A 22,514-nucleotide genomic window follows, 5' to 3' on the forward strand; every position below is an offset into this window, starting at 1 on the left:
ACATGCTATTGCAATAAGGTAGAGGTTCCAGTGTAAACTGAGCTCAACTTCAATTTCTACAGAAGCGACTGAGTGTTTTATAGGGAGAAGGAGGGCGTAGGGAGGTGGTCAGGCTGGGGCTCAGTAGAGTCAGGGAAGTGAAAAATCACGAAGGGCTGGTCAGTGGCCATGCGGATTAGGCCAGCTGCATCTGTTAGCTGGCAGTTGACAGAGTCAGAATTCTGTCTTTCCACAGAGACTGGGAGACAGTGGCCCCCTGATGATTACATTTCAAAGGAATGGCTTATCAGGTCCTTGAGAAAGACACTCCTGAGTTGTAGGAGATATGCATATGTCTCACAGGGACAGAGGAAGGATTCACAGTTGTAAGCTTTTTATTTAATAAATGTTCTGAGAACGAGTGACAGTGGTGCCTGTCATCACGTGTTGGCTAAAACAAGCAGTCCATTATTTTGGCAACCTTAAGTTTTCTTAGGGAGGCACTTCAAGGGAGGTTATGGCCATCTTAGTGATTGGATCTTGAGCTTTCAGAAACTATGTTAGTGTTTGTTTAAGCCTTTCAATGTGGAGAGAAAAGGAATGGACAAAATCACTTATGTCGAGAGTGTTCTTTTCATAGGCCAAGGTGAGGCCTAGTTAAGAAGAGGATCAGAGGAGCCTGGCTTGGGTTTGGTTAAGAAAAGAACATTAGCATATACCTGGAAGTGAAACTGCTACGTCACAGGGTAGGTATGTATGATAGTTTTAGTAGATACTATCAAAACAGTTTTGCAAAGTGATTGTACCAATGTATATACTCTCAGCAAGGAATGAGAGCTCCCCTTGCTCCACATCCTTGTCAACACTTGATAGTCTCCACTTTGTTTTGTTTTGCTGATATTTTTATTTTTACAGGTGTACAGTGGTATCTCATTATGGTGTTAATTTGCATTTACCTGATAATGATTTTGTATAACTTTTCACATGCTTATTTAGATATTCTTCTGTAGGAAGTCTCTAGTGAAGTCTTTTGCCCATGCTTTTATTGTGTTGTCTTCTACTCTTTGGCTCCCTTTTTCACTCTCTAATGATGTCTTTGAATAAACAGAAGTACTTTTTTTTGAGAGACAGTGTCTCTAATAAAAGCCTGGGAATGCAGTGGCACAATCGTAATGCACAGAAGCCTCAAACTTTTGGCTTCAAGCAATCCCCCACTTTGACCTCCCAAGTAGCAGGGATTACAGGCAATGCCACTGCACCCGGCCAGAAGTATTTATTTAAATAAAGCCAAACTTACCAATGCTTTCTGTATTAGTTCTCACACTGCTATGAAGAAATACCTTACACTGGATAATTTATAAAGGAAAGCAATTTAATCGAATCACAGTTCCACATTGCCAGGGAGGCCTCAGGAAATTTACAATCATGGTGGAAAACACCTCTTCACAAGGCAGCAGGACAGAGTGAGTGCAAGTAGGGGAAATGCCAGACGCTTATAAAACCATCAGGTCTGTGAGACTCACTCATTATCACAAAAACAGCATGAGGGAAACTGCCTCCATGATTCAATTACCTCCACCAGGTCCCACCCTTGATACATGGGGATTATGGAGATTACAATTCAAGGTGAGATTTGGGTGGGGACATGGAGCCAAACAATATCACTTTCCTTTATTGCTGTTAACGTTTGCATCCTGTTTATGAAATCTTTCCCTACTCCAAGGTCATGTAGATGTTCTCTCTTACCTTCTAGAACTGTGCTGTCCAAATACAGTAGCTACTATTTCATACTTGAGTTGTAGCTAGTGTGAATGAGGAACTGAATTTTTAATTTTTAAAATGTTAATTTAAATTTAAAAACTGAAGCAGTGTAAAATGGTTTTCTATTAAACACAACTTTATTTGATAGGGTTACATTTCACTTTAACCATTTAAATGTGTCATCTGAACAGAGACATACTATAAGTGTAAAATATGCATCAGATTCTGAAGACTTAGTATGAATGAAATAATGTAAAACATCTCACTAATCATTCTTGGCTCAATGCAGTGGCTCATGCCAAATGATGTTGCATAACTTTTCACATGCTTATTTAGATATTCTTCTGTAAGAAGTCTCTATTGAAGTCTTTTGCCCATGCTTTTATTGTGTTATTAGCCCTTTCGTCACTGATTTGTAATCTGTATAGATTCTGGATATAAGTCCTTTGTCAGGTATATGCACTTTGAGAGGCTGAGGAAGAGGATTGCTTGAGTCCAGGAGTTCAAGACCAGTCTGGGCAACATAGGGAAACCCTGTCTCTATAAAAACTGAAACATTAGCCAGACATGTTGACACATGCTAATAGTCCCACCTACTCGGCAGGTGGGACGATCACTTAAGACCAGGAGGTCGAGGTTCAGTGAACCACGATTGCACCACTGCACTCCAGCCTGGGCAAGAGATCAATACTGGTCACAAACCAATAAACAAATAAATAAATAAAACAAGTTGAAATGATAAGATTTTTGGCCGGGCGCGGTGGCTCAAGCCTGTAAGTAATCCCAGCACTTTGGGAGGCCGAGACGGGCGGATCACGAGGTCAGGAGATGGAGACCATCCTGGCTAACACCGTGAAACCCCGTCTCTACTAAAAAATACAAAAAACTAGCCGGGCGAGGTGGCGGGCGCCTGTAGTCCCAGCTACTCGGGAGGCTGAGGCAGGAGAATGGCGTAAACCCGGGAGGCGGAGCTTGCAGTGAGCTGAGATCCGGCCACTGACTCCGTCTCAAAAAAAAAAAAAAAAGAAATGATAAGATTTTTGAAATTGGGGGTAAATAAAATATATTAAAATTAATTTTATTTTTAAAATATTTTTAATGTGGCTATTAGAAAATTTTAAATTATATGCATGACTTTTATTATAATTCTATTGGACAACACTGTTACAGAAGCCTTATTATTTTTCCTGTCACAGTCATATCTATGATGAAACTAGGATAGATTTTTGGATATTCTGTGAGGTTAGATTAAGGTTTACTTTCTTCCATGTTGTTATCCAATCAGTTAAGCAGCATTTATTAAAAAGGCCATTCTTAAGCAAGGCATGTGGCTCACACCTGTAATCCCAGCACTTTGGGAGGCTGAGGCCGGCAGATCACCTGAGGTCGACAGTTTGAGACCAGCCTGACCAATGTGGAGAAATTCCATCTCTACTAAAAATACAAAACAAATTAGCTGGGCGTGGTGGTGCATGCCTGTAATCCCAGCTACTTAGGAGGCTGAGGCAGGAGAATCACTTGAATTTGGGAGGCCAAGGTTGTGGTGAGCCAAGATTGCACCATTGCTCTCCAGCCTGGGCAACAAGAGTGAAACTCTGTCTCAAAAATAAAAAAAAAAAGAAAACACACACACACACACAGAGAAAAAAAAAATTATTCTCCTCCCACTGATTACAGTGACAGTTTTGTTATAAATTAGGCAGCCTGTTTTGGGGCCTTGTTTTCTGTTTCGCTGGTTGGTTTGTCTGACCTTGTTCCCGAATCACACTGTTTTCATTATGTGGTTTTATAATAAATCATCGTAGTCTAGAGTAAATCCTTCACTTCGTCCTTTTTCAACATTGCCTTAGTATTATTAGCCTTTTGCATTGCCATGTGACTTATGGAATGATTTCATCAATTTCTACAACATTTGCTGGGAATTTGAATGGGATTGTATTGAATCTATAGCTAAATTTGGGGAGAATTAACATCTTTGCAATACAGTAGTTTCCCCCTTATTTGCAGGGGGTACGTTCCAAGACCCTTGTGGATACCTGAAACCATGGATAATACTGTATTAGTGCATTCTCACACTGCTATTAAATATACTACCCAAGACTGGGTAACTTATGAAGGAAAAAAGGTTTAATTGAGTCACAGTTCCGCGTGGCTGGGGAGGCCTCAGGAAACGTACGATCATGGCAGAAAGGGAGGCAGGCGCATCTTACATGGTGGCAGGCAAGAGAAAGCGTGTGTGAGAAGCAAAGTGGGAAGAGCCCCTTAAATAACTATCAGATCTCGTGAGAATTCACTATCATGAGAACAGCATAGGGGAGACCACTCGCATAATCCAATCACTTCCTTCTCTCAATATGGGATTACAGGTCCTTCCTTTGACACTTGGAGATTAGAATTTGAGATGAGATTTGGGTGGGAACACAGAGCCAAACCATATCATTGTATTTGCTACACTTTTTTATTGTACATACATGCCTATGATAAAATTTAACTTATAAATTACCACAGTAAGAAATTAACAACTAATGATAGAATCATTATAACAATATACTGTAACAAAAGTTATGTGCCTGTGATCTAGCTCTCACAAAATATCTTACTGTAGTGTACACGCCTATTTTTTGACCACAGTCAACTGTGGATAACTGAAACTGAGGAAAGTGAAACTGTGAACATGGGGTACTACTATAGCAAGTCTTCAAATCCATGGACATGATGCATCCCTGAATTTATTGAGGTCTTCAATTTTTCTTAATGTCTTGTAGTTGTGGAGACCTTGTACAATTTTCATTAGATGTTTTCCCAGGCATGTGGGGTTTTTTAAATGCGGATTTAAGTGATATGGTTTTTAATTGATTAAAGACATTTGATAGCTTTAGAATATTGAGTCTTCCCATCTAAGAACACCCTATAGCCCTCTATTTAGTCAGATTTTTAAAAATTATTTACATTGTATAGTATTGTTCATAAAGATATTTTGCATTTCTGAAGGTTTATTTCTAGATAGTCATTTTTCTTGCTTATAACACACAAAAGAAAAATACTCATAAATATAGAACTTTTCAAAAATTGAACACATACATGCAATAGGAGCTAGATGAAGGCATAACATTACCAGAACCCCAAAAGTCCTGTGTTTCTTTCAGTCGCTAATCCCACACGGCTACCATCTACCATGAGGATAACTGCTGATTTCTAACAGTATTCTGGTTTATTTGATTCAACATTGTTTTTATGAGATTTATCCTCATTGTTTCTTGTGGCCATATTATTCTCCTGGTAAACTATATTTCATTGTGGGAATATACTGTGATTTATCTGTCACATCTGTGATTGACTATATGGTCATTTAGGTAGGAAAACAATTGAATTCTACTGTACCAAACTCTAATTTGTTATTGAGGTATAATTTACATGCAATAAAATTTACCCTTTTAAAGTGTCCAGTTCTGTGTGTTTTTGCAATTGTGTATAGTAATGGAACTGCTTCCAAAATCAAAATAGACATTATTTTCACCATCCTGAATGGTTTTCTCATGCCTCTTTAGAATCAATCTCCTTTCCATATTCCCAGTCCCTGGAAAACACTGATTTGTTTTCTGTCTCAATAGTGTTGCCTTTCCTAGAATGTCATATAAATGGAATCATATAGTATGTTGTATTTTGTGTCTGGTTTCTTTCACTTAGCATAATGCTTTTGAGATTTGTGCATGTTGTTGCCCATATCAGTAATCCATTTATTTTTATTGCTAGTAGGATTTCATTGTATGGATGTGCCATCATTTGTTTATCCATTTACTAATTGATAGACATGAGATGGGGTGTAGTTTTTGAACACAAATAAAGCTTCTATGAACATTAATGTACAGGTCTTTGTGTAGAGACATGTTTTCATTTGCCTTAGCAAAGTTCCTAGCTATGGGCTTGTTTGGTCATTTGGTAAGTGCATATTAAATTGTATTTTAAACTTGTCAATTGTTTTCCAAAGTGACATGCCGTACAACCATGCACAAGGTTTCAGTTACTGTACATCCATGCTAACACTTGACATTGTCAGACTTAAATTCTAGCCATTCTAATGCCTATAGTAGTATCTGATTGCAATTTTAATTTGCATTTCCGTAGAGACTAATGATGTTGAGCTTCTTTAAATGTATGAGTTTTTTATTTGTATATTTTTTGGTAAAGTAGCTTTCAAATCTTTTGCCCATTTTTAAATTGTGTTGTTTCTTAGTATTGAGATTTAAGAGTTCTGCATATAAATCCTGTATCAGATATATGTTTGCAACATTTTCTCCTAGTTAGTGGATTCTTGTTTCATTTTCATTACACTATCTTTCAAAGAGCAGAACTTTTTACTACGATGAAGTCAAATTTATTGATTTTTTCTTTTATAATTTGAGTTATAGTTAAGATATCTTTGCTAAACTCGAAGTCACGAAGAATTCCTCATATGTTTTCTCCCAAAAGTTTTATAGTTTCTAGATTTTAGGCTTCAGCGTAATCTGACTCTAGATAATGTTTTATATTGCAACGAATGCAAAATTCTAGTTAATTTTTTATAGTGAATATAAGTCATGGGTTTTTGTTGTTGTTGTTGTTTGCCCATAGTATCTAATTGCTTCAGTACCACTTGTTGAAAAGACTATTCTTTCCCCATTGAGTTACTTTGACACCTTTATATATAATCTATTGACCATATGTGTGTAGGTCTATCTCTGTACTCTCTAATCTGTTCCATTGATCTATATAATCATCCTTACACTAAAAGCACACTTTCTTGATTATTGCAGCTTTAGAGTAAGCCTTTCTTTTTCTTGTCTTGTCTTTGAAACAGAGCCTCACTCTGTTGCCCAAGCTGGAGTGAAGTGGCTTAATCATAGCTCACTACAGCCTCCAATTCCTGGGCTCAAGTGATCCTTCTGCCTCAGCCTCCTGAGTAGCTGGAACTGCAGGCACACACCAGCATGCCTGGCTAATTAAAAAACTTTTTTTTTTTTTTTTTTTTTTTTAGTAGAGACAAGGTCTGACTATGTTATCCAGGCTAGTCTTGAACTCTTGAGCTCAAGTGATCCTCCTATCTTGGCTTCCCAAAGTGCTGGGATTATAGGTGTAAGCCACCATGCCCAGCTAGAATAAGTCTTGAAAACAGGTAGGGAAAATCTTACAACTTTGTTTTTCTTAAAAATTAATATGGCTGTTCTAGGTCTTTTGTGTTTTCATATAAATTTTAGAATTAGTTTATCAATTTCTACCAAAGAAGCCTATTGGAATTTTGCTTGTAATCTATAGATCAATTTGGGATAAACTGACACCTGTTTGGTCTTTGAATCCATAAAAATGGTATATCTCTCAATTTATTTAGGTTTCTTTCACTTTAATTTAGAATTTTTTTTTAGTTTTCAGTGTGTGGATTTTTCACACATATTAAATGTATCTTTTAAGTATTTCGTCTTTTTGTTGCCATTGTAAATAAAATTGCTTTCTTAATTTTGCTTTTAAATTGTTTGTTATTAATATGTAGAAGCAAATTAACTTTATATTGACCTTACTAAACTCACTTATTATTGTAATAGCTTTTGAATAGAATTTAACAAGATAATCATGTTGTCTGCCAATAAAGACAGCCTGACATTTTCCTTTCCAGTTTGTATACCTTTTTTTCCGTTCTCTTGCCTTATTGCACTGCCTAGGACCTTCTATACAGTGCTGAATAGAAGTGGTGATAGTGAACACCATTGTCTTTTTTCCAGTATGAAAGAGATTGTATTTCACCATTGAGTATAATGTTTGCTACAGATTTCTTTTGTCAGTCCTTTATTAGATCAATAAAATGTCCTTCTATTCCTAGCTTGCTATGAGGTTTAATCATGAGTAATGATAAATGTAAGCAAATGCTTTTTCTGCATCTGTTGGATAATCATATGCTTTTGTTACTTTAGTCAATATGTGCTAAATGACATAATTTTATATGTAACATTTTTGTATTTTTAATCAACAAATCATAGTTTTATATGTGTTTGGGATACATGTGATGTTTTGATGCATACATGTAATGTGTCATGATCAGATCAGAGTAATTGAAATATCAATTACTTCAAACATTTATCTCTTCTTTGTCTTAGGAAACTTACAATTCTTCTCTTCTAACTATTTTGAAATTTACTATAAATCATTGTTAACTATAATTTTCCTATTGTACTATCAAATATTATAATTTATTTCTTCTACTAATTGTATTTTGTACCCATTACCCAACTTCTCTTTAGCCTTCCCTCCCCACTTCCACTTCCCTGGTAACCACTATTCTACTCTCTATCTCCATGAGATCCACTTTGTCATTTTTAGCTCCTGTATAAGTGATAACATGTGATATTTGTCTTTCTGTGCCTGGTTTATTTCACTTAACATAATGACCTTCAGTTTCATCCATGTTGATGCAAATGACAAGATTTTATTTTTTATGGCTGAATAATATTCCATTGTATAGATATATATGCCACATTTTCTTTATTCATTCATCCATCGATGGACACTTAGGTTGATGCTGTATCTTGGCTATTCTGCTGCAATAAACATGGGAATGTAAATGTCTCTTCAATATACTGATTTCCTTTCTTTGGGTTATATACTCAGCAGTGGGCCTGCTAGATCATATCGTAGTTCTGTTTTTAGTTTTTTGAGAAACCGCCATACTGTTTTTTCATAATACTTTTACTACTCTACATTCCCACCAACAGTGTATAATTAAAAGTTCCCCTTTCTCCACATCCTTGCCAGCATTTTTGATTTTTTGGTCTTTTTGATAATAGCCGTTCTAACTGGGGTGAGATGATATCTTATTGTGGTTTGAATTTGCATTTCCCTGATGATTAGTGATGTTGAGTATTTTTTCATACACTTGTTGGCCACTTGTATGCCTTCTTTTAATAAATATCTATTCAGGTCTTTTGCCCATTTTTTATTTGAATTATTTGTGTTTTTTTGTTTTTTTGTATTGAGTTGTTTGAGTTTCTTATATATTCTGGTTATTAATCCCTTTTCAGATGGATAGTTTGCAAACATTCTTTCTCATTCTCTAGGTTGTCTCTTCATTTTGTTAATTGTTTCCTTTGCCGTACATAGGCTCTTTTGTTTGATATAATCTCAATTGCCAATTTTTGCTTTTGTTATTGTGCTTTTGAGGTCTTTCCCAGAAAAATCTTTGCCCAGACCAATGTCCTATAGCACTTCTCCAATGTTTTTGTCTAGTAGCTTCATAGTTTCAGGCCTTAAATTCAAGTCTTTAATTCAGTTTGAGTTTATTTTTGTGTATGGTGAATGGTAGGATCTAGTTTCATTCTTCTGCACATGAATATTGAGTTTTCCCAGCACTATTTATTGAAGAAACTATCTATTCCCCAATGTATGTTCTTGGCACCTTTGTTAAAATGAGTTGACTGTAAGTGTGTGGACTTATTTCTGGGTTCTCTGTTCTGTTCCATCGGTCTATGTATCTGTTTTTATGCCAGTATCATGCTTCTGGTTACTATAGCTTTGTAATATAATTTGAAATCAAGTAATATGATGCCTTCAGCTTTGTTCTTTTTATTCAGGAATACTTTAGCTATTTGGGGTCTTTTGTGGTTCTGTACAAGTTTTAGGATTTTTTTTTCTACTTCTGTGAAGAATGTCATTGGTATTTTGATAGGGGTTGCATTGAATCTGTAGATGGCTTTGGGTAGTATAGACATTTTAACAATATTCTTCCAATTCATGAGGATGGAACTTCTTTCCATGTCTTGGGTGTCCTCTTCAATTTCTTTCATCAGTGTTTTACAGTGTTTTTTGTAGGGATCTTTCACTTCTTTGGTTAAATTTATTCCTAGGTGGTTTTTTTATTTGTTTGTAGCTGTTGTAAATGGGATTGCTTTCTTGATTTCTTTTTCAGAAAAGAATCTTGATTGCTCTTAGTGTATAGAAATGCTACTAATTTTTGTATATTGATTTTGTATCCTGCAAATTTACTAAGTTTATCAGTTCTCATAGGGTTTTTGTGTGGAGTCTTTCAGTTTTTCTAAATATAAAATCATGTCATCTGCAAATAAGGATTATTTGACTCCTTCTTTTCCAGTTTGGATGCCACCTATTTCTTTCTCTTGCCTAACTGCTAGACTATCTAACTACCTAACTGGCTAGGACTATCTAGGTTTTTGAATGTTAAATCATTATTGTGTCCCTGAAATAATCCCAGCTTGGTCATAATGTACTACCTTTTTATGTATCACTGTGTTGAATTTACTAATTATTTTTCAGAGTTTCACACCTGTGTTTTTAAATGATGTTGGCTTAAATTTTTCTATTTATTTGTTTATTTATTGAGACAGAGTATTGCTCTGTTGCCCAGGCTGGAGTGCAGTGGCACGATCTTGACTCACTGCAACCTCCGCCTCTGGGAGTCAAGAGATTCTCCTGCCTTAGCCTTCAGAGTAGCTGGGATTACAGATGCATGCCACCACATCCGGCTAATTTTGTATTTTTCTTAGAGACAGCGTTTCACCATGTTAGCCAGGCTGGTCTCAAACTTCTGACCTGCCTCAGCCTGATCCACCTGCCTCAGCCTCCCAAGGTGCTGGGATTACAGGCGTGAGGCACCACACCTGGCCAAATTTTTCTTTATATCTTTATCAGGTTTTAGTATTAAGCTTATGCTAGTCTTATAACACAGCTTGAGAGTGTCCTTTTTCTGTTCTCTGGAAGAGCTTTTTATTTTAATATTGGTGACATTTTTACTAAACATTTGGAAACAAATGAAGTCATATAACCTAGAACTGTTTTTATGGAAGGTTTTTAATTATAAATTTAGTCCCTTTAATAGAGAACTAATCAAATTTTCTATTTCTTCTTGTGTTTGTTTTGGCAAATTTTGTTTTTCAATGAATTTATTCAACCTAAATTTTTAAATTTATTATTATATAATAGTTTATGTAATAACTTCCTTTAATAATACTCTATAGCACTTTTCGTCCCTAATATTGGTAATTTTTAGTTTCTACCCATTTTATTCTTAATAATTCTTAATCAATTTTGTATTTTTAGAGTCAAATTTTCACTTTGTTAATTTTCTATTTTATTTCTGCTTTATCTTTATTGTCTTTCATAATCTGTTCTTATCTTCATTATTTGCTTCCTTTTATGTTCTTTAGGTTCAATTGTGGTTCTTTTTCTAGCTTCTTGAAATGGATCTTAGAACATTTCTCAACTTTTTTTCTTTTTTTTGCATGATGTGTGCTTTATGTAAGGCTCTAAATTTCTCTCTAATTACTACTTTAACCACATCCCAGTCATTCTGTTATGACACACTTTTATCGTCAGTTTAAATTTATTTATATTTCTTCTTTGATCCATAGGATGTTTAGAAAAATATTACTTAATTTTGTCAAGTCCAAGAGAAAACTTCCCCCCACCCTCTGAAAGGTTGCTGAAAATCAACAAAAGGCAGTTTAACAAGAGAAAAGGCATACAAATTTATTTGATCATAGTTTTATGTGACATGGGAGTTTTCAGAATTCAGACCCAAAGTTAGAGGGAAACTGTTCATTTTTATGCTTGGGTTCAACAAAATATGGATAGTCATGAAGAAATATAATTGGACAAAAAGAGTAAAATCTTATGCTAATAGACTGGGGAAACCCAGCAAGGCCTGTCTCTTCAGATCCTTCTTGGCCTCTCCGTACAGCATTCCTTCATTTTGGGTATGGGGCAGGATCTTCTCTGGAATAGGAGTCTTAAGATCTAGAGTCAAACAAGGCAAGTCAGATCATTTCTTTATGGCCAGTTTTTACACAGAAATGTGGGTGGAAAGTTAGAGTAATATTTTTAGATTTTATGTCTGGCTTTGAGGGAAAGGGGTTCTGGGAGTCTAGTTTCTATGGATAGCAGCGGGGAGAGAATGAGAGGCCAGGAGGGCAGGAGGTCAGAGAAAGCTGCTTCTGAGACCCTACAATTTCTACATTATTGTATTGATTTCTAGCTTAATTCCACTTTTATCCAAAGACATACTGTGTGTGACTTAAGTCCTTTGAGATTTGTTGATACTTGCTTTATAGCTTGACATATCATCAATTTAATAAATGTTTCTTATGTACTTCAAATAATATATATGTGTGAATATGTACATAGATATTAATATATATTCTCTAGTTATTGGATGTGATATTCTGTATTTGCTTATCAATTAGGTCAAATTTATTAATAGTGTTTAGTCATATCTTCTATATCCTTACTGATTTTTTTCTTTTGTCTTTTTTTTTTGTCACTTACTAAGAGAGCTTTGTTTAAAATAGCTAACAATGGTTGAGGGGTTTGACTGTTTCTCTTTTTGGTTCAGTAAGTTTTTGCTTTATATAGTTTGAGGCTATGCTGTTAGGTATGTACACATTTATGATTGTTATAGTATACTTTTGAATTGATGCTTTGATAATCATTAAATGTCCCTTATTTTTGTTATATTTCTGGCCTTAATGTCTCGGTCTGATTTTTTTTTTTTTTTTTTGGATAGCTATACAAACTTTCTTTTGTTTTTTCACATGATATCCCTTTTTCCTTCTTTTTACTTTAATGTTACTGTATTATTATATTTAAAGTGTCTGTCTTATAAGCAACCTATAGTTTGGGTTTTTGAAAATGCAATTTGATGGTCTCTGTCTTTTATTGTGAATATTTAGTCTACTTACAGTTAACATAATTACTGATATATTTGGGTTTAAATCTATCAGTTTACTGTTTGTTTTTCATTTGTCTCATCTGACTTGTTCATTTTTTCTCTTTTCTTGCTTTATTTTTAACTATTCTGGAATTTTAAAATTCAATTTCTTCTCTTTATTATTTATGTAATACATAGTATATAGTGCCTGTAATTATGTAAACTTTGTTCATTATTATTTTGGCGGTTACCCAAGAGACTATAATGTTAATTGATAACTAAAATGAATCTATATTAAATTAATTCTCTTATCTCCTTCTGGATAACCTAAGACTTAAGAAAACTTTAAACTCCGTTTACCTTCTTTCAACTTTTGTGTGATTGCTGTCATATATTTTAATTCAATACATCTTTTAAACCCATAGACATTATGATTATGGTTTGAAACAGTCCTGAATGTGCATGGATTCATGCACATTTTCTGTTTTACTGGTTCTTCATCTTTTTCTGCATCACTATACTTTCATCTTAGATTGGTTTTCTTCTGCTTGGAGAACTCCCCGTGGCATTCCTTTAAGTGTGAGTATGCTGAGGATAATTCTGCCAGGTTTTGTTTGAAAACATTTCACTTTTGCCTTTGTTTTTAAAGGATATTTCTTTAGAATATGGACTGCAAGTTGACAGTAGGCATTGTCTTTCATCATTTGATGATACATGCCATTGTTCGTAGCTTCCGTTGTTTCTCTTCAAAGTCAATTGTCAGTCTTATTTTTACTTCTTTGAAATTGATTCATATTTGTTAGCTTCTTACAGTATGCTTAAATCATTGATTTTAAACCTTTCTTCTGTTCTAATATAAACAATGTAAAGCAATGCATTTGCCTCTGGGCACTGCTTTAGCTGAATCCTACAAATTCTAATACGTTGTGTTTTCATTCTGTTCAAGTTGTTCTTAATTTTCTTTGTAGTCTGGGTGACAGAGTGAGACTCTGTCTCAAAAATACATTGTTTTAATTTTATTTGTGATTTTTTTTTTGACCTATGGGTTATTTAGAAGTGTGTTATTTAATTCTCAAATATTTTGTGGATATTCTAGAGTATCTTTCAGTTATTAATTTCTAATTTCTACTTTAATTGTCTTGTGGTCAGATAACATGGTTTTTATTATTTCAATCTCCTTAGAACTTTATCAAGATTGTTTTAAAGCCCAGGATATAGTCTAACTTAGGAAATGTTTCCTGTGCCCTTTCAAATCATCTGTTGCTCTTTGGTGAAGTGTTCTATGATGTGAAATAGGTCAAGTTGTTTAATAGTGTATCCAAGTAACATACTTTTACTTTTGTGTACTTATTCTTTCAATTTCCAAGAGAAAAGAGTTAATACCCCTTAGCTATAATTTTTGAATTGCCCATTTTTCTTTTCAGTTTGGTCCATTTTTGCTTCATGTATTTTGGAGCTCTGTAATTAATTAATATTTAATTAAGCATGTCTATATTTTATTTCTTTAATTAATCAAGTGCACACATCTTTAAAATTGTTTCATTTTCTTAATAGGTTTACCTTTTATTATGGAATGTCCCTCTTTATCTTTGTTAATATTCCTGGTCCCCAAGTTACTTTGATACAGTCACATGATCTTTCTTATAGAGTTATCACACTCTAGTTTTTCTAAATTTGTACTTTAATTTCTCTTTATATTTAAAACGAATTTATTATTGACAATATATAGCATGTTCTTGCTTTTTTAAAATCCAATCTGACAATATCTTTTTAGTTGCAATTCTTCAACTGTATATATTTAGTGAAAATGTTGACAGTAATTGTTTCCATCCATGAACATGAGATATCTTTTGATTTCTTTGTGTCTTCTTCAATTTCTTTTATTAATGTTTTATGATTTTCAACGTATAGGTCTTTCACCTCCTTGGTTAAATTTATTCCTAGGTGGGTTTTTTTTGAAGTTATTATAAATGAGATTTTTTTCATTCTTTTTCAGATAGTTTGTTGTTAGTGTATAGAAATGCTCCTAATTTTCCTATGTTAATTTTGTATACTGCAACTTTACTGATTTATTATAATAGTTTTTTTGGTGGAGTTCTTGAGCACATTTATGATAGCTATTTCAAAATTCTCGTCTGCTATTTCCATCATATCGGTCATTTCTGGGTCTGCTTTTATTGACGAATTTTTCTCTTGATTATCAGACTTGTCCTGCTGTTTTACATATCTAGTAATTGTTTACCAGCTGCCAGACTTTGAATGTTACATTGTAGCATGTTTATATTTTCTTTAATTAAGGAATTAAATAGGCAATAAAGAATATTTGGCAGGCAGTAGAGTAACTTGCAGATGATTTGTTTTCCTTTCAAGACTTGCTTTTACGCTTTGTTCAGGTGAATCTATAATAACCTTTACTCTAGGGCTAATTCATTCCCTGTAATTTTTCTGTGGTCTCTATCAATGCCTCAAATTTTTGTTCTACCCTGGCTAGGAAGAACTTGAACATCTCCCAGTCCTGTAAAAGCTTTCAAGATTGTTTAGCCTACAACTTCCCAGCAACTATTTGCCTAACCTCATAGAGTTTCTCTCTATGTATCTATAGTTTACTATAAGCAATAGACTCGAGGGGATTTCTATGCTTAGGTGTAAATTTCTTCTTTATATAGATCCCTCTTCTCCAATACTCTGTCCCACATATTCCAGCTGTTTCAGCCTGCCCAAACTCTCATCTGTCTTTTCAACTCAATGAATCTGTTATGCTTTATTTAGCTTCTTCTTACCTGTACTGTGTTCTGGAAAGACCCTCTAAGCAGAAAGCTACTGTGATTGTAGGACTTTCCTCATTTGCTTCTGTTCTTGCCTTTATCACAGTTCTGCACTGCACTGCACAGTTGTCCCATGCCTGAAAATAGATGCTTCATGTATTTTGTCTTAATTTTCAGTGCTTTGTGTTGGGAGATGAATTCCAGAATCAGTCATTCTAACACAGCCAGAATGGAACAATGCTGCAAAGTCTTTAAGATTTTACAAATGAAAAGTGTACTAGGCCAGGTGCAGTGGCTAACACCTATAATCCCAGCACTTTGGGAGGCCAAGGCAAGTGGATTACTGAAATCAGGAGTTTGAAACCAGCCTGGCCAACATGGTGAAACCTCATCTCTACTAAAAATACAAAAATTAGCTGGGCATGTTGGTGGGCGCCTGTAATCCCAGCTGCTCAGGAGGCTGAGGCATGAGAATCACTTGAACCTGGGAGGTGGAGGTTGCAGTGAGCCTAGATCACGCCACTACACTCCAGCCTGGGTGACAGAGCAAGACTCCATCTCAAAAAAGGAAAAACAAAAAAGTACTAGAATGTTTGGTTCTGTGATGGAGAGGGTAACAAGAAAAAGACTCAGTGGCAACTATATAACTTCTTTCTTGCCAGAAGTTTAAGAAATGCATTATCTTTGGAAGCATTTTCTCCTCAATTTCAAAAAGAAATTTCAATGGAAATATTTGTTTTTTGAAAGCTAGAAGAAGTTTCAACTTTAGGTTTATATTTCTTCCATAAACAAAGGATAACTAGGCAGTTTTCTAATGTTGCAGTATTGTTATGTTAGATCAGTGATGATGATCAAGTGGTTCCTGCTGCTCTTGCTGCTGCCAACAATAAGAACATTTACTTTGGCACTGCTAATATACCAGGCATTGTGCTAGGCACTTTCCACTGATTATCTTCACCCTTCCACAACAATTCTGCAAGTTAGAAATCATGATCCTGAGAAACTCAAAGAGGTAAAATTATTTCCTCAAGGTCATACACTAAGAAGTGAACACTCAGTGACTAAATTACTCAGTGGTCATTTAGTGGCTAGAATTGGGAAACAATCTCAGCTCATCAATAGCAATGCTTCCTCTCATATTATACTGCTCTCTGATTCTATCTTTACCTGAGCTTTCCATCTGGCAAATTAAACTAGAAAACAGCAAACCCCCTCCCCGGAGAGATTATATTATTATATAGATGTTTTGCACTATTTTGCTTTGAATAACAACATATGTAAATGTGCTCCTGTAGGCTAAAATACCCTTATTTTGTCAAACTTGGCCTCTCTCACTAGGGTGAATAGTTGAAAATTTTAGGGAGGAAAAGACAGGCTGGAGAGAATGTTAGTTGACTCGGAGGTGCTTCTCCTTTCCTCCGACCCAACACCTATTTCTATTCAGACATAAGCAGCCACAGCAAAGTAAAGATTAGTCAATTTCCTATCGTGGAGTCCTAGCTGGTCCTGATATTCAGTGATCGGAGTGAGTTAATCCAGCTATTACTCATCAACTCTGCATCATGTTGATGTGTAGGGGCAGATGTTCTTGCTGAGAAGAATAAAAGCCTCCTGTGGCACCTGGAACACCTTATCACACATGGTCTCTGGCCGCATCACAGAGTGATTCTAGTTAACCTGGGCACTTTGCTGCCTCTAACCATTTACCTCTTGTTCAGAGGTTGGCATATCTCCTCGACTTCAGCTCTCCCTTGGGCCCTGTATTGTTGAGCCATCCCTATCTGAAACTGCCTTTCCTGGCATTTGAATCACCACTTCGATGATGTGATAATATCTGCAAGTTGGGAAAATAAAAATGGCATTTGTTTGGCCATAATTAATGAAATATTTATGTTGCATGAGACTATGTGATAAAACCTTAGGCTTAGAGTCCTTTTGCTTCTGATTACATTTGGGATTTTTTTTTTCTATGACCAGACATTCTGACGCCAGCTCTTTTACACTGAGCAGATGTCATGTAGTAAAAATGGGTGCCAGATGCTGTGAGCCACAGAAGGGCGGTTTGTTTAAGAGCTGGCTCCAACTTTTTTGCATTCAATTACTCTGCAGAATGAACCTTACACAAGCATTTAGGTAACTCAACTAACTTCAGACATGCATTTTAATAATAGATTTTATCTCTGAATGCATTCTGAGCAACACACCATATAAATGGTGTTTAAGGAATTAATTGATTTCTGCATAATACCTTGGCTTTTTTTTTTTTTTTTTAATGTGAAAAAGAGAGCTGCAAGCTCTTGGCAGGGACCCAGAAATGTAATTAATGCGGAGGGCCAAATTTTCAGTTGCCCTTAGGTACTGTTGCCTCATGCTCACGGCAGGTGCAGTGAGGGGAGGGCAGGGAGGAAGGGAATGAGAGTAAGGGGGGAGGAGGAAGCAGCAGCTTTGGTTCATAAAGCAGGAAATGAAGCTAGCAGTTCATTGAGTTTTTCTGTTCCCATTTCAGACTCCAAGAGCTTTCCCCTCAGAGCACAGGTAACAGAGGCTTCCTTTTCTGCCTCTTCAACCTCCTCCTCCTCTGCAGATGAAGAATTTGATCCCCAGCTTTCCTTGCAGTCAAAGGTAACAACACTTGACCAGCCAAAGAGGGCCTTGGCTGGTGGGGACTGCTTACCATCCAGATTTCAGAACCAATGTGGGCTCCAGCTGCAGTGGTTTCGTTAACAGGATCATGTTTCATTGCATCTGACAGGGTGCTTTCTTTACCTTGAACACCCAAAGAATTATCTTCTTTAAAAAAAAAAAAAAGCTTGTAGAAGTTTGCCTTTCTCAGACCCAAATTGGAGAAAAAAAAAAAAAAGACATATTTACTTGAAACCATTTGGTGACGGCAACTCTTAAAGTGGGTTTAATATGTGGTCCAACAAGCAAACCATCGAAAACATTACAACAAGCAGATGCATATTTCCCTGGGGGAAGCACAGCTTCATTTAAGAAGCACTAGAGGCAGATTGCATGGAAAATGTTATGTTTATTCTATCAGAAATATGAAATGAACCATGCAGTTTCATCTAGACATGGATACTCCAAGGATCCCTGCTGTGGAAGGGACAAGCCCCGTGCCAGCTGGGGAGACGATTGACTTCTTTTCTCAATGAACATTAATGTTTTTGGAGAACTCTAAACAACTCTTATATCTGTAGATTAAAAAACACAGACATTGTATATGTCTGTAAATGTCTGTATGTCACATACACAGAGACAGACGTCCCCTAACCAAAGCCCGCCATTATTTTCTTTATCCACTGAAGCTGGAGCATTTTCACTGAGACAGTAGAGTACTTGGTGGGGCAGGTGGGGGCAGGGGTTACTGAGTGGTTGGACCCAAAATGCTTCCCGGGTAGAAAGAGAAGCAGTTCACTGCTCTGGCAGTGTTTATTTTTTGGAGTAGTGAGGATCTGGGGAGGGAGGAGGAGAACCAAATTTATTTACTTACTCTCAACTTTTCCATATCTGGCATTAGGAGCTTTGGCATCATCTCAAGTCACTCTGGGGTTCCAACTCCCCATGGCCCAGTTTGAAGCAAGGCAGGAGGGATCTGGGATGTGTAGGGGGGAAGGGGAGGAGAGGGGAAGAGAGAGGGAGGGAGAAGACAGACAGAGAGAGAGAGAGAGTTGAGAGAGAAAGATGTATGAATTTCTCATTTCTAACAATGGTGTCCCTAATTAATTCAGTATTCAACACAAATGAATTATGTGTGTGTTGTGTTGATTTCTGTGGTTTTCTTACTGCCCCTCTCATCCCCTTGAATGACCCTGAGTTAATTCTATATTCCAATTAGGCAGAGATCCCAGCCCCAGCCATCTTGACACTCATGGAGAATAAAAGAATAGAATGGCCCAAACATATTGAAATAGCAAGACTGTGGTATCTAGGACCAGTCTCACAAATAGCTCCTTATCATCCTGCTGGCCCAGAACAGAGCCTGCCACCATGTCAGCTTGCCAGGTGGTAAAGCATGCCTGCTTCACCTGGCTTCTGACCTGGCCTACTCTTACACGAAGGGAAGCTGGCAAGAAGATTTCTTTTTTCCAACCTCTCGAGGGCTCACACTGAAGGAATGAGAGGAGGTTTTCGTCCTCTGGTTTCTTTGTCTCTTCTGTCCCATACAGGTGTGTCCCCAGTCAGGTGGCACAGAGCCCATGACAGCTCAAATGAACCTTTGCACAGGAAACTGGAGGTAGAATGTGTCCTCTCGGCCCCTTCCCTTTGCTTGACCCTTGTTCCCCACTGCCTTTCCTCCCACACCACCATCCAGATCTAAGAGACTAAGGCAGGAAGAGACACAGCATCTTGTCTTTGATTCTGCCGGGTTTCTGCTTCTTTTCTTCCATCGCCCTTCGCGTCTTTCCCTCTCTGCATCATCACCATCAGTGAGGATATAAGAACCATGCCTTGTATATGTAAGACTATGTGAGTGTTTATTAATGAAGCATCCTTCTTTTCTGTATCAGCAACTTTTTAATAAAAGGCAATAAATGACTTTCTTTCCTCCTCTAGGTTCTGTTTTGCTGACTCTTGATAAAACAGTCAGAGTTTGATAGCTTTGCTGCTGGGAAGCACTAAGACCACATGATGCTGTTGAGGCAATTCCCCCCACCTTTCGCCTGGGAACTGCATTCAGTGGTCTTCATTTAGGGGAGGCATTGGCATTTCTTTTCTATAGTCCCACTTTAGAGTAGGTCCTTGTTGTGTCTAAATGGCATGTGGCACAAGGAAAGGCAGTATAGACTTAATGAAATGTGGATACTAGATTCAGGCTACCTGTGCCTAACTCCTGGCTCTGCCTATTAATAATTGCATCATCTTGTATAAGTTAATTTCCTCTCTGAGTTTTTATTTCCTTACCTCTAAAGTAAGTGCAATTTGAGGAATAAATGGGATGATGCATGTGAAATAATTAGTACAGTGTCTGACATATAGCATTTAGTAAATGTGAGGATTTATTACATAGGTTAGTATAATGGAAGCTCAAGGAGCACTTGCTAATAAATGAACTGACTCCATATAGACTAAGTTAGACAATCTCTGGATGACAGTTACCATTGATCCCCACCACCTCTCCTCTAGAGCCTTTCCAGAAAGATCCTAGCTGCCGCATGAAGAATCTCCTGTGCAAAAGGTCTGGAATCCCCATTCAGAGTGATTGACATTCAATCTGGTAGTCATCTCCTGTAAACAGGGATGATATGATATGGAATAATTTGAGTTCTGAGAGTAAAATTTTATTCCAAGGATGAAGAAGATCTTTAGGATTTCAGGTCCTAAGGAGAATTCCAGAAAAATAGCCTGTAGGCACCAAGCTAGCTGCAACAATTTTTAAATTTCATAGTTATTTCTTCCAGCATTAAAAAGAAATGTCTAGCATGCTCTAATCCTCATCCTAGTATACGGAAAGTTGATGTGTATGCTCAGAGAAGTCACACAGAGTAAAAATAGCGCAATTTGAACATTTATTTTGTAGATACAGAATGTCTGTGTGTGTATGTATAATATATACTCCTACACACAAAAATCATAATAGATTTTAGTAAAAAGTGATAATCATGCTAATTTAAAATATAATAATATAGGTGTGCTAATAATAATAAAAATCATGCTCTTGGTATTTACTGAGTGTTCATCCCATGCCTCTTTCAGGTACTCTACAAAAGGCTTAGTCTTGTTATTTCATTTAGTCCTTAGTATATCCCCACAAAGTAGGCACTAAATTCTTCTCATGACTCTAAAGAGGGCACTGAAGTTCAGAATGTTGTGTGACATTCTGAAGCTCGCACATCTCAGTTGGGATTGGATGCCAGCTTTGCCTGTCTTGTGGTCCCAGTGCTCAACCATTAGTCTCTGCTATTTCTCCCATCAGAAGTGTCTCCTGAACTTTCCAGTGTGTGGAATTAGCCACACCATCACTTCTCTTTTCTCTTTTGTCTAAAACTTGGAAGTGACACTGTCAAGCTCTAGACTTCTACTTTATATGCATCAATTAAAAAAAAAAAGTTTGGCCGGGCGCGGTGGCTCAAGCCTGTAATCCCAGCACTTTGGGAGGCCGAGACGGGCGGATCATGAGGTCAGGAGATCGAGACCATCCTGGCTAACACGGTGAAACCCCGTCTCTACTAAAAAATACAAAAAACTAGCCGGGCGAGGTGGTGGCGCCTGTAGTCCCAGCTACTCGGGAGGCTGAGGCAGGAGAATGGCGGGAACCCGGGAGGCGGAGCTTGCAGTGAGCTGAGATCCGGCCACTGCACTCCAGCCTGGGTGACAGAGCAAGACTCCGTCTCAAGAAAAAAAAAAAATAAATAAAAAAATTAAAAAAAAAAAGTTTTAACAAGCACAGGTACACACACAACCCGGTGACAGTAATGCTATAATTGTATAAACAAAGAGAGGTAGGGAAGAGAAGCAATATCATGCTTCCCTCAAGCCAAAAAACACTTTCATTGGAATGATACATTTCTCCATTTCCAGGTTTAATTAGCCACTGTAGACTCAACCTAAGCACTATTTAAAGTTGTTAACTGGTTTTCCATGTAGTGAGAGAGAGCATGTGTGTGTATACCTGTCTGCTTGCCTGCCTGTCTCTCTCTCCCAAGCCCCTCATCCCTAGGCCATATTGTAGCACCCCTGTAAAGTATAATTCTTGTATCATTCCTTCTTTCAGCTGAACCCAGACAGTGTTCTATTATAGCAATTCCCAGCTACAGACCTGCACATAGACTCCCTCCCAATACACACATAGCAGCTTCCCAGTCCAGAACCTACTAGCAACATGTGGCTACTTAAATTTACATTTAAATTCATTAAAATTGAATAAAATTTAAAATTCAATTTCTAATCCACGCTCACTTCAAGTGTCCACTAGCCACATGGGGCTAGTCGCTTCTGTATTTTAGACAGCACAGGTATAGGTTATTTCTATCATTGCATAGAGTTCTACCAGATGTCATTATTTTAGAAGGTAAGCAGTGGCTAGGAATCATTAGTTGGAGAGGGCAGAAGCTTATAATGATACATTGTAAATTTCAAACCCATTTTTACCTGACATAATTTTTTTTTTCTATTGGTTTTCATAGGAGAAAAAGACACTTAGAAGAAGAAAGAAGCTAGAAAAAGCAATGAAGCAGATGGTTAAGCAAGAAGAATTGAAAAGGCTCTATAAGGCTCAGGTCAGTAAATAAACTGGAGATGAGTGAGTGGGCTTGGGTCCAGGATCCTGGGACTCTGGATGGGAAAGAGGTTTGAGAGTCTGCGTTGTATTGGGGAAAGCA

General features: G+C 36.8%; 1 protein-coding gene across 1 annotated transcript in view; it reads left to right on the plus strand.

Moving 5' to 3' along the window:
- Nucleotides 1-22,514, plus strand: part of LOC104668570 (F-actin-monooxygenase MICAL2) — a 245,519-nt gene that overhangs the window by 190,519 nt on the left and 32,486 nt on the right. The window contains exons 32-33 of the mRNA XM_030917640.1: nt 17,696-17,811; nt 22,320-22,412. Coding sequence (XP_030773500.1) covers nt 17,696-17,811; nt 22,320-22,412 — 209 coding nt within the window. The remainder of the gene's footprint in view (nt 1-17,695; nt 17,812-22,319; nt 22,413-22,514) is intronic.

Source organism: Rhinopithecus roxellana, chromosome 15 (assembly GCF_007565055.1).
Source record: "Rhinopithecus roxellana isolate Shanxi Qingling chromosome 15, ASM756505v1, whole genome shotgun sequence".
NCBI classification, from domain to species: domain Eukaryota; kingdom Metazoa; phylum Chordata; class Mammalia; order Primates; family Cercopithecidae; genus Rhinopithecus; species Rhinopithecus roxellana.